Source organism: Falco punctatus, assembly GCF_963210335.1.
Source record: "Falco punctatus genome assembly, chromosome: 3".
Classification (NCBI taxonomy): domain Eukaryota; kingdom Metazoa; phylum Chordata; class Aves; order Falconiformes; family Falconidae; genus Falco; species Falco punctatus.
The window spans coordinates 12,471,120-12,483,328 of record NC_137582.1 but is presented as its reverse complement, the minus strand read 5'-3'; the positions used below and the strand labels follow the sequence as shown (position 1 = coordinate 12,483,328).

At 39.4% G+C, this 12,209-nt stretch overlaps 1 protein-coding gene across 1 annotated transcript in view; it reads right to left on the bottom strand.

The window, feature by feature from the left end:
* DNAH5 (dynein axonemal heavy chain 5) overlaps positions 1–9,004 on the bottom strand; it is a 133,007-nt gene extending 124,003 nt beyond the window's left edge. The window contains exons 1-3 of the mRNA XM_080381124.1: positions 8,239–9,004; positions 3,597–3,731; positions 1,261–1,345 (exon numbers count right to left, since the gene is read on the bottom strand). Of these exons, the coding sequence (XP_080237250.1) occupies positions 1,261–1,345; positions 3,597–3,731; positions 8,239–8,295 (277 nt within the window). The 5' untranslated portion in view covers positions 8,296–9,004. The remainder of the gene's footprint in view (positions 1–1,260; positions 1,346–3,596; positions 3,732–8,238) is intronic.
* Positions 9,005–12,209: the final 3,205 nt, after the last annotated feature.

The window sequence follows — 12,209 nt, the reverse complement described above, 5'->3', positions numbered from 1 at the left end:
AAAAATGTACAGCACAAGCAGAGCACTGTGATGGTATCACAAGTAACTGTACGCTTGCAGCTGTAGGCAAAGGCAGCCTCCACCCCACTCACTTCACCCCACACTCACCTGTCTTCTCCTTCATCACAAGTTAATTTTTACTTTTTTTTTTTTTTTCTCCTCCAGTGCTCATGGTCTTTGGGGGACTTTTGCTTATTGACCCAATACACATATTGCTGTGAACTTGTTGGGGCTTTGTTGGTTTTTTTTCTCCAGCTTTCCCTGTTGCTTGCATCCCAAAAAAACCAAAGGCCACCACAATCATACTACAGGGTCATCAGTTTGGGAGCTTGGGAGTGGGTGAGGGTGACTGATTAGATTCCCAGGCTTTGCCCCTTGCTTCACATGCTCTCCAACATACTTCCACTACTTCAACTCAGTCATATAAAAACTTGCTCAGTAGATTTCTAAATTAGTGGCTGAGTTTCTATTTTAATTTAGTTTTCTATGTTCATTTCAACTTTAATTATTAAAGTTGCTTATATCATATTAGACAGTCTTTTCATATTTTAAGGTATATACATACATATTATTGAAAATACATAAAGCGTAAATATATGTTTGTACACTCAGTATATGTTCACATATGTATAAACACAGATTTATACAGATATGCATAGATATATTTACAAGGCCCTTCTTGTACAACCAGGGTAAACAAGCAGGGTGAACTCCCATCAACCAGTCACGGGGTCCCAGAGGTCACATAGCACCTGGCTAGTCCCAACAGCAGCAGCACTGGAGGCTCTGTGACAGCAGGCATGGGCAAAGGGAGGGTGTCCTTGTGACAGGGGTCCTGAACTGCTGCCAGGGTAAGTGAGAAGGAGGCTTCCCACAGAAGTGTAGTAACATGGGGGCACTGGGGAAGGGAGGACATGAGCAGAAAGACTTCTGGGACAACGGCTCTGCTGCCCATAATGCAGGCCTCCTGGGGCCACTTGTCATGTAACAGGGCCACATGGATGGATGGTCACGTGCTGAGAAATGAGGAGGGATACTAGGACAGACTAGTGGCATGATAGGAAGGGAGGGGGCAGAAGACCTGTCACTGGTTCAGTAATTTAATCAATCCTCATTTCATGAGCAAGGGTCGATGTCCCAGTATGACCAATCTTCACTTGCCTTAAACCCCAGCTTACAAGAACTTCACTGTTTGCTTTTTCCTTGCACACTTGCTCAGCACAACTATAACATGTTGCAGGAGAACCTAAATTGCTTCACCTGTATCCACTGTCTCCACATCTTGATAGTAGAACATCAGATGACGCAGGCCACCAGGAACCAGGAATTTGTCAATACGCTCTATCTGTTTGAGATCGTGATGAGATCATTACATATAGCATACTCACTATGAAAAGTTTAGCTTACTCAGATTCTTAACATAAAGGGCTGACAAATACTCATCATATTATCATTGTTCAGTAATAAAGTTGTACCAGGCCCAATTACTACCCTGCAAAAAATGATTGAATTGCCTTGTCCTTTAGCAGCACACACCTACTTAACTGAACTATTTAAATTTGTCCATGCTGAACACAATTGGTATAGCCAGGCCATGTTTCAGTTTACTGAAACCACTTACTGTATGTGCTGCGTATCATCTCTCAAACTGAGGGCACATGGCATTGCTTCACGTTCTGAAGTGCAGCAGCACCACACTGAAGTCCCCCACCCACGTTATTCTTACTGCCATTCACCTAACTAGCTGAAAGCAGAAAACACACAGTTGCAATTATTCCATATCATAGCAACACAGGAAGCCTTTATTTATATTGTAAACATCAGGACAATTTCACAGTTCTCCATCAATTTAAGTCTACCATCAAGCATCCCTGAACCATGTATTGGTAGTGTAGTCTGGAAGTTTTATTTAAAGGCCATACGGGCCCAGGAAGAAAGCTGATTTCTCTATGCTGGCATCAGTGTTTCAGCATCTGAAATTATGGCCTAATCAATTATTTTTCTAGATCTATGAGTCATTGTTTCATATAGTCCCTAACTACATAGCAATCTTCCAGCAGAAAAGGCTTCTACTAGAAGCTCTTCAGAAACATTTGCCAGTACCATTTGTGATTCCTAGCACAGGAAAAAGGCTGAGATCACCAGCAGCAGGAAGAAAGCTGCATTTATCCTCTTCAATTAATAACTGGCCTCAGTTACACCAAGATCACATAAACTGCTATTCCAGATAATCTTGGCTGAGCCCTCCAAGATGAGGTCAAAACAACTGTTGCACTTCTCTTTTTCCAAGTGTAACACCTGCCAATATTTTCTTGACCTGACTTATTCTCGGACAATATAGTTTGCTAGGAAGCCTATTTAAAGATAGAATGCACAAAAGCTGAAACAAGTTCTGCTTTTTTAACTTGTGTGATAGGGCTCTACACAGCTTATTTTCCTCTATCACATGGAATCACAGAAATGTTGGAAGGGACCTCTGGGAGATCTCAAGGCCAGCCTCCTGTATCATCAACAAACGCTCAGGTCATCTAGAGCTTTGCCTAGGCTGAGTCTCAAAAACCTCAAGGACAGAAATTCCACAACTCAAGTGAGTAACCTATTCCCATAGTGCATTTCTCTGCTGGTGAAGAAGGGTCTTTTGTCTCTTAATGTCCATTTTGCAAGTTGTGGCTATTGCCTTTGTTGTATCATCTGCAACTGCTGAGAAGAGTTCAGTTCTGTCATCCTTGTAACTACTCTTCAAGCAACTGCAGGCTACTATCTAACTGCCCCTCAATCTCTTATTTTCCCTCTTCTCATACTTTGCAGGCCCTATGTCCCTCACTGTCTTCATAGTCTTCCACTGGACTTTCTTCAGTTTGTCAACAATATTAGCACTGAAATGGGAAGGCATAAATTGAACGTACACAGTTGGAAAGAGAAAACAAAAACCCCACAACCATGTTTACTTTAGTATCAGGGGGTAAAACAAGTTCTACTTGCTGTCTGCCTAGGTTTTAAAAAAATAGTTACTTCTATTCAAATCACAAAATGTATCTCCATTGCATATAATACTTCACCATCAACTTTAACGCACCATTTCCTCAATATATGTATTTCTAACTGCTTACCCCCTGCATTAAGCCTCACATAGTCAGTCAGATCACTTAGCCGTTCTATTTTGTCAAGTAATTTCCTAAACTAGATCACAATGTAGTCTCACAAATGCTGGTGGCAGCCTAATGGAGACAACAACATGCAGCCTGCTGTGGACAGGACTCTTGAATCTGTATGTACTATATATTCAGGGACCAAGAGACTTCATGCTGTGGATCCAATATGATATGCAGTCACAGTTTTACGGTCTTATCTATAAACATTGGAAAGTAGAAATTATAATCAATTCAACTGATTTCAAAATCAATATTGTTACAATAGCTCCTGAAAGTGAGGACACTTTTGCTCACTTAATTACAAAATGCTGAGAAATATTTTTTTCATTGGGAAGACTTAAGTAATCTCAGACACAAAATCTGACAACTATCTCACCAAGTATTTAATGGTAATATCAGTTCTAAAGCACCCTATGAGCTTCATTATCAAATTCATCAGATTACCTGGTTACCATCAAGAACAGCATCTTCTACTTCTGCTTTGTCCAGATTCACGCAAGTGGCAACAGTATCCAGTAAGTAATCATGCCTGCCATCCAGCCGAGCACGTTTAGCCTCCCTCTCTTCCTTGAGCTTTTGCTGTTATAAAACACAAAGCAGACAATGAGTAATTCATAATCTATTTGGAAGACAAAAATAAAGAAACGTCTAAAATTTATTTTTAAAAGTTAAGGCTATTACATTCTTCCATACTTGTGGTGTATGTTAAGGCACTCAAATTAAATGTTTAGAAGCAACCCGTGTTATGATTTTACAGTTTATTTCCTGTGTTTTCTTTTCAGATTTAGCGAAGAATTTCTATCAGCGGTCTTTTGTACAATATTAAGTAGTTGTTGAAAGACTGTAGGGGAAAAAAAAGTACTTTGTATGTACAGGTCCATCGTTCTGCACGTTACCTTCATCACCCTATTTCCCAGTTTTTCAGTCTAGTCACATATGACCATCAAGTCAAGACAGGATTCTGACCCATCTTTGTGATTCATGGAAGATATTGTAAGCATTCTCTAATAAAGACAGATGCTGCTGAAGAAAGCTAGGGTTTCTTACATTATCTCTTTAATATAATGAGAAGTAAAACAAGCCACAAGCCTCAAGGTACACAAGTGTTTACAAATGTGCTTAACTATAGCTATTATGCCATTCTTCAAACAGTATGCCTACTCTTCTAATTAAATTGAATTCCCATATGTAATACATCTCATTACATTATAGACAAAATAGCCTTCTGGAATAGTTACTGGTGTTATTGTGCTTGCAGATTACATGATTTAATATCATTTCATTTTCAAAAGAAATTTAAAATTATTTTTCATTGGTCGTAAATTCAATCTTTATTTCCCCAGTGATTATGAAAAATCTAGTAACTCTATAAAGTATGCACAAGTGATTTATCCATAAGCTTCTGCAGAGTCAATAGGATTTGCATAGTATACTTTATACCTTTATGTAAATATCTTTTCTACTTTCTAAAGGAATTTTCAAATATTTGGTAAATTCATAAATACTAACATATTTTCATAACTGCTGAATGCACTGGAAATGTTTTTCCATGTAAAAGAAAAACATATGAATCCTGCCCTTTACACAGATATGCTTGAAGAATGCAGTAGCAGATTAATTTGTGCATGTACTTTATGCTGTTTTACCTCTGTCATTGTCTAACGTGGTCTCCACTTTCCCAAAAGTGAAATGTCATCACAGGATTGGCCTTTCCTATGTGTTTCTCAAATCAGGGTAGAATTTTCCCCCTTTTGTTTGTAGTTAGACATACAAAAAGCAACCATTTGGGACTGAATCAGCTTCATGCTAGATGATAACATAGAATCCTAAAAACTGGTGTTTCAGTAATTTAGGCACAAGTGATAATGCATCTTTAACATAGAAAAACACAACCAAGACTCCGCCAATTATCTAGCTTCTATTTAATCCATCAAAAAGCTCTTTTTGTTTTATTTCAACTACAGAGAGACTACTTTTGTATTCTGCTGTGTTTCCAGCAGAGAACTCTAGATATATTGCTACAAAAGTATTCATCTTACATCGGTCATCAGTTCCCAACCTCACCTATACAGATGGCCCTTGCTATGTTCATAGCCTCCATTTCTTCCACAAGCTGCTGTTTATGAAGGCTGAAATCATAAGCACCTTCTTTTCAAACGGGGCAGTCATGCCCTGATGTTTGTTTCAGTTCTTTTAATGCTTTCCAACCCTTTAATTGCAGTGTCTCAAGCCCTATAACAAATATACTAGCTATTGTGTTTAGCCATTCACATAGTATTAGGCACTATTTGATGTCTACGTCCAGTAACAAGCATTCATTAATATGTCACAAAACTTTAAAAATCTAGTTAAATTATTTTAATGAACTGTGCCTAGAGAAAACAAGGAATTATTAACTAGATAGTAAATCTATAGCTTTATGAAGATTAAGACATTCACTTGCATTTATCACACGTCATTTCTGGAAGGCATTTGCACTGTTCTGGTGGATCTCTCTCTAATTAATCCAAGTTGCATGCATGTTTTTCCTGACAGTCACTACAATGCAATTCAAGAACACATCCTGCCTGTCATGTTTCCATATTTTGATGATCTACCATTTCTACTTCTCCTCCCCAAATGAAGTGTTCCCAACTCTCACTTCCCAGTTGTTGCAGTCATCAGAAGACACTTCTGCCTCAATTTTAGGATTAGGTTGTCCTCAAAAAAGCACTACCTTCAGTGCTTTCAATAGGAAGCCATTAATTTAAATATTTTAAAACACTCAGAAGCTAGACTGGATACCAGTCAAAATATCAGTTTCCATTTGCATATTACTTAAAGAAGAAATGTTTAAGATATTCTTTACTTGGGATTAGAAATCTCAGAGAATGAAAGAATGAATTGCAAGAAAATGTTGAACTTTCTATCTCTCGTTCTTCCCTTCCCACCACCTCCCCACACCTCATCTTTAAGAGCCAGACATAAATGAGCAAAAGGCTCATGGAGGAACAAGTAGATTTCTATTCTATATTTGTTTCCATCCTGATTTTTGCATATGGGTGCATTTCATGACAGTTTATGTAATTCAAATAAACAGTGTTTCATAGAATGCTGAAAGGGTCAGATTTGAAGATGGAAAGATTGCTAAAACACATACCTACATAAATGACATCTTAAGAGAGGAGTTGCTGGTATGTACAGTAACACTTAGGTGCAAACCCTGAAAAGTATTGGCAGCAATTTCTGATCAAGGTCACACAACAGAGCCTCCTCATGATGTTCCATGATATAGGAGGATCCCAATGGAACAGTACTGACAAGGGATAAATGCCTTCTCACTTAGATATCCGGAAGGATTGGGTTTTTATGATACAGCTTTACCAGAGTTCTTCATTTAAAGAACATCAGCACAGTCACATTTAGTTTGGGGTTTCTTTTCCCCCCCTCTTAGTTAGTTACAAAGGTAAGAAAGGCCATATGACACAGTCCTACAACAGATGCAAGTCCAAAGTTAAAGTAATGAACCAAGAAGCCCTTCTTTGATGATTAGTCTAGTTATAATAAATAACTTGGTTTATGTTACATAAACCCTGAAAATTCCTAATACCTAAATACCAAAAATTTAGCACAGGAAACCAATTTCAGTAGACACCTTCTCCTGAAGTAGCATGAAGGGGAGAGTCTTAACTACATTTTAACATGTGCTTGAAGTCACAACCATCACAATAGCAATCTGAAGCAAAAATGGGGATTAAGTTAAATTTAAAAAAAAAAAAAAAACAAAAAAAAAAACAAAAAACCCCACCAACAGTCTTTGTTAACACGAGTATGTAAGTTTAAGCAGAAGGTACTAAAAGATCAGAACTCAGAGATGCCAGTGCCTTTCCATTGAAACAACAGCCTCAGAAACCAAATATTGACTCTTGCCAACTTTTCCATTACAGAGCTTGGTTGCTGATGTGTCTGCAGACACTCTATTTAGAGTTAGCATTAATGTTATTTAGTATGCAAGTCATAACTGCACAAGTTAAAACTTGTTCTTGAACACAGTTTATCCAGCAAATGATGCATTTGATTGTCAGAATACTGCGCATTACTGAACTGAGACACACTCAGATCAAAGTCTTATGGATGAGCAATACACTTGAACTTTACAGGGAAGTTCAACAGTAGAAGAGTCAAAATGTGTTCTATTGTTAATTTACTCTCTTATCCAAAAATTATTTAACCAACAAGGCATTTCTCTGTCTCTCCTTTAACTTGTTAAGATATTTTATGTTGCATAAGCATTGCTCATGGATCTCCCTGTAAAAGTGAACTGCAAGCCATTTTCCACTTTACGAGCACCCTGAGTTTTCAACAGACACACACCTTTTTATTTGCTTATCTCCAGAAAACACATACCCTACAGAATTAGGGCACTCCTCTTAGCTGACTCTTAAATTTCAAACATCAGTCAGAGCTTTCCCACATTTGTTATAACACTGTATTAACTCAGGAAGAGTTTGTCAAATAACCAGCTTTTAAAATTAGTCTAGTCTAAGGGTCTTAATGACTTCTGTATTTTATTATTGTTTCTCAATGCTATGTAGTGTCTTCTAAATTCTGTTCCCACTTTATAAGTATGGGAAGAGTAAAGTTAAACTTCAGTTTTCCTTAGTGATAGAGCCCACCCCTGTTTTATTGCTAGATCCAGCATCAAGGTCTTTATTGTACCAGTACAACATTTGTGAAATGATATGATTACCACACCACTGCAACAACCTGGACAAGATACAAATGTATAAATATCTCCCAGTGCAAATTTAGCTTCCAAAACAAAACATGCAACTAAGCCTTGATTGATACCTTACCTATTAACTTATAAGACTAGTTGCACAAAAAACCCCTACCTATCATGACAAATATCCCAAATACTGTGTTTTGCTTTAAAAGGCAAATTTATCCATTTTTGTATAATTAGAAAGTTTTGTGAAACCAATATCATCCACTTACACCACTTCAAAACACATATTTTTCTATACCCTCCCCACTTCAATTCATACCTTTATTAAAACCATACAGTTGCTAGTCTTGACTTAGTCCAAGGTTCAGTTTTCCTTACCTTTATAACTCTGCCAATGCTCTGCTTCCAAAGTTGCTTTCTTCCAGCCCTAAACATTGTACTATTTGACACAAGCTTCAAGTACTGTTTTTCAGCAACAAGCCTTAAGCCATGGAGTAAGCTTCTTGATTCATCATTTTGCACTCTCCCCCTCAACTTTTTTTCGTATTTGTGTCATTCCTTATCTATTAGAACACCAAAGAACTCTAGAAAATACAGTAAGGACCTAGAAAGTCAGCAACTATTAACCTCAACTCTGTATTTAAAATTCAGTTCTAATGTGCATTTAAATTACTCAAAAACTAAATTGGACTACTTCAGAGACTAGAGCTCTAACTACCAGAATTTACTGCCTACAGTCTAGGAGTTGAAAATTACTGCTACACAGTAGCAGTGTTGTTAAGGTGATATTGTTTATATACAAACACTGCTCAATATGATTCATCATGCTCAAGGGCAAGATAACCATTCGCAAAAGGCAATTTTATAACTGTTTATCTGATTTGTGTTTAGCCTTCTTAAGTAATCCTCATATCAACAGACATCTTTTTTTCTTGTCACAGATGATTGTTTAATCATATAGCAACAACAGTCAAGCAGTTTTCAAATAGCTTTTACCTACAGACTACTACATTACCAAGTTTCCTATTCATATTTTTTATACAAGTGCATTTAGTCTCAGTTATTTCTCAGTTGTACAATGGTTGCTTAACACAGGGGTTTTTTTCAGCAAGGAATGTTAATTTTTTTCTTCTTAAAATAGCCTTAATTATTTAAGCTTACTGAAGTGTTAAATCTCTCTAAGAACCCCCTAAGAATCATGGAGTTTTTCATAAAATGATGTAAAGTCATAGCAACTAACTTACAGAACCACAAAACTGTAGGTTTAAAAGAGAGCTCTGGCAATCCTCTAGTCCCGTCTTCTAGTCAAAGCAAGTCCAGTTAGAGGGGCGTTGCTCAGAGATGTGTGCAGTTGAGTTTCAAATATCTCAAAGGATGGAGATTCCAAAACCTCTTGGCACTGTAACAATGTTTGACCACTCAACGTAAATATTGTTCCCATTTAACTGGAATCTCTTATGTTCCAGCTTGCGTATGTTGGCTTTTATTACCATACACCTTCATGAAAAGTTCAGGTCTGCCCTCTCTCTACCCTCCCATCAAACAATTGTAGGCTACAGTAAGATCTCCCCTTAGCCTTTTCTTCCTAGGGCTGAACAAACCCAGTTCTCCAAGTGTCTTCTCATACATCACATACTCTGGCCTCCTGACCATCTTGGAGACCCACTGCTAAACTTGCTCTGTCAACCTGCTAGCTATTTCAGCCCTGTCCATGGCCAGCACTCTTTGCTGTGATATGCATTGCTGGCTCACATTGAACTTGGTGTGGAACAGAACCCTTCAGTTCTTCTTCTCTGTAAACGGGCTATCTAGCAAGCTGGCCACTGGCCTGTGCTGTCGTACAAGGTTATTCCATCCTAACTGCAGGACTGTTTCCATTGACTTTCTGGAAGTTCCTGTCAATTTGTTTCTCAAGCCTGTCCAGGTTTGTTTCAATAGCAGCCCTGCCCACCCCATATCAGCCTCTCCTCCTACTTTATCATCAACAGCCTTGCAGAGTCCATTCTGTCCCATCATTCAGATCATTTGTAAAGACCCTGAACAGTATTAGCCTCAGTATCGATCCCTGAGGGACACCACTAGCAGCTGGCCACTAGCTGAATTTAGTACTGCTTTAAGCCTGCCTATCCAGCCAATTTTCCACCCAAATGATCAGACTTATTCAGTCCATATATCACCAGTTTGACTCTAAAGATATTATAGGACGCCTTATCAAACACCTTGCTACAGTCAAGATACAGACCACCACCCACTGCTTTCCCCTTGCCTACATAGCCAGCCATAACATTATAGAAGGCAATCAGGTCTGTTATGCAGAATTTGACACTGGTAAATGGATGCTAGCTGTTCACAATCATCTTCTTGTTCCTTCAGGTGCCATAAAAATCACTTCCAGAACACTTCGCCCCCACTGCAACCTGAAAGGAGCACAGCTGTTCAGGATGACCTCCCTCCCCCCTGGTACTAACAACCAAGTTTATGATCCCCTTGGACTGAATTAAGGCAAAATGACACCAGCCAACCAATTTAATGATTTATTAATACACAATACAAAGCATGTGAATAGATACAATAACTCAATGGCAGTTACTTAACTGGATAACTTCACTGGATAAGCAAGTCCTGTGCCACATGTTTCTAAGAAGAAAGAGAGGAGGAGAGGGAGCGACATATAAAAAAAAAGAGAAAAAGAAGGAAAGCAATAACATCACACACAGATCCAGCAGCATCCTGTTGGTTCTCTTCACTCTGGGTATCTTGGCAGTGGGGGGTCCCACCTCAGCTTCTGGTGGGACCATTTTTATACGGTTCCAAGAAACTTCATGCATATGCACAGTGGGTAAGATTTCTAGGTGAGGGTAGGTGCAGTCTGGTTCTGCGCAGGCTCAGTGGGTCCAGTGGTGGTCGCAGGGGGACTATTCGGAGTTGCAACAGACAAGACCCTCCCCAGGGTCGCTGACCTAGTGCACTTGCACACCTGCAATTATCTGTTTACAGGCAGCAAAACCATGGGATGCAAGGGCAGGGGAAAAAAATACCATCTCAGTCCTGCCTCTTCAGGGCCAGAAACCAGTGTCTTGTTCTTTCTTGTGGTTATAACACCAGCTACATGCCCAAGTCAGCAAAACTCACACCTTTTTGTGCCAGGAAATGTTTAAGGCAAATGCCCAGTAATCCATCCACCACAGCCCCACAACCTTACCAGGGAGTTAGGTGCAGCTGGCTGATCTGCCATTACCTGGATCTTCCTTTTTCTCTTTTTTGAAGATGGGCATGACATCTGTCTTTTTCCAGTAATCGGGAACCTCCCCGGATCATCATGGCCTTTCAAAGATGAGAGAGGCCTCAAAATGATATTGGCTTCCTCCCTCAGCACCCTCAGGTACATCTTATCTGCTCCCATGGAATTCCATACATCCCATCGGCTTATGTACTCCCTAACACTATCTTTGGCTACCATGGGTAACCCTTCATTTCCCTACATTCTGCAAGACGACTTGAAGACTTAGAAAATCAGAGGGCAAACCCAGCTCATGAAAACAGAGGTAAAAGCAGCACTGAATACTTCAGCCTTTCCCATGATCTTTGTTGCTTAGTCTGCTGTCCCACCAAGCCAGGGGGTCTACGTTCCCTTTTACTGCCAGTGTACTTAGAAAAGCCATTCTCATTTCCCTTCACTCTCCTCACAAGTTTGAACTCCAGCTGAGCTTTAGCTTTCCTAACTCTATCTCCACACACTTGGGCATTGTCTATATTCCTCCTGGGTGGCCCATCCCTGATTCTACCTTCTATGGAAGCTTGCATATTTGAGCTCAGACAGGGTCTCTGTGTTCATCTATGCTGGCCTTCTGCAGGGCCTGCTCTTCGTTCTGCACATCGAATGACCTGTCCTTGCATTCGAAGGATGTTGTTCTTGCAGATCAAAGAGTTTTCCTCAATCCTATTTCCCTCTAGGAAGGTCCCTCATGGCATCCTGCCAAGAAGATCCCTGAAGACGACAAAAAAAAAAAAAAATCTGCTGTCCTGAGGTCTAAGGTTGTGACCTTATCGGTTGTCTTGCTCGCTTCTTTCAGGGTTTTCAACTCCACAACCTCATGATCACTGCAGGCAAGGCTTCTCTCCATCCCCACATCTTCAGCTCGTTCTTTCTTGTTTGTGAGCGGCAAACCCAGCAGAACACCTCTGTCAGCTCATTTATCATTCACAAAAAAGAAATAGCCTTCAACAAACTCTAGAAATCTCAATCACTTAAGTAACTTGCCATGTGGCATTTTTACGTTAATTAAAAGGCTGGCAAAATTAAAGTGACTGGCAATCATGACAGGGAATAATCTAACCCATGGAGTGGG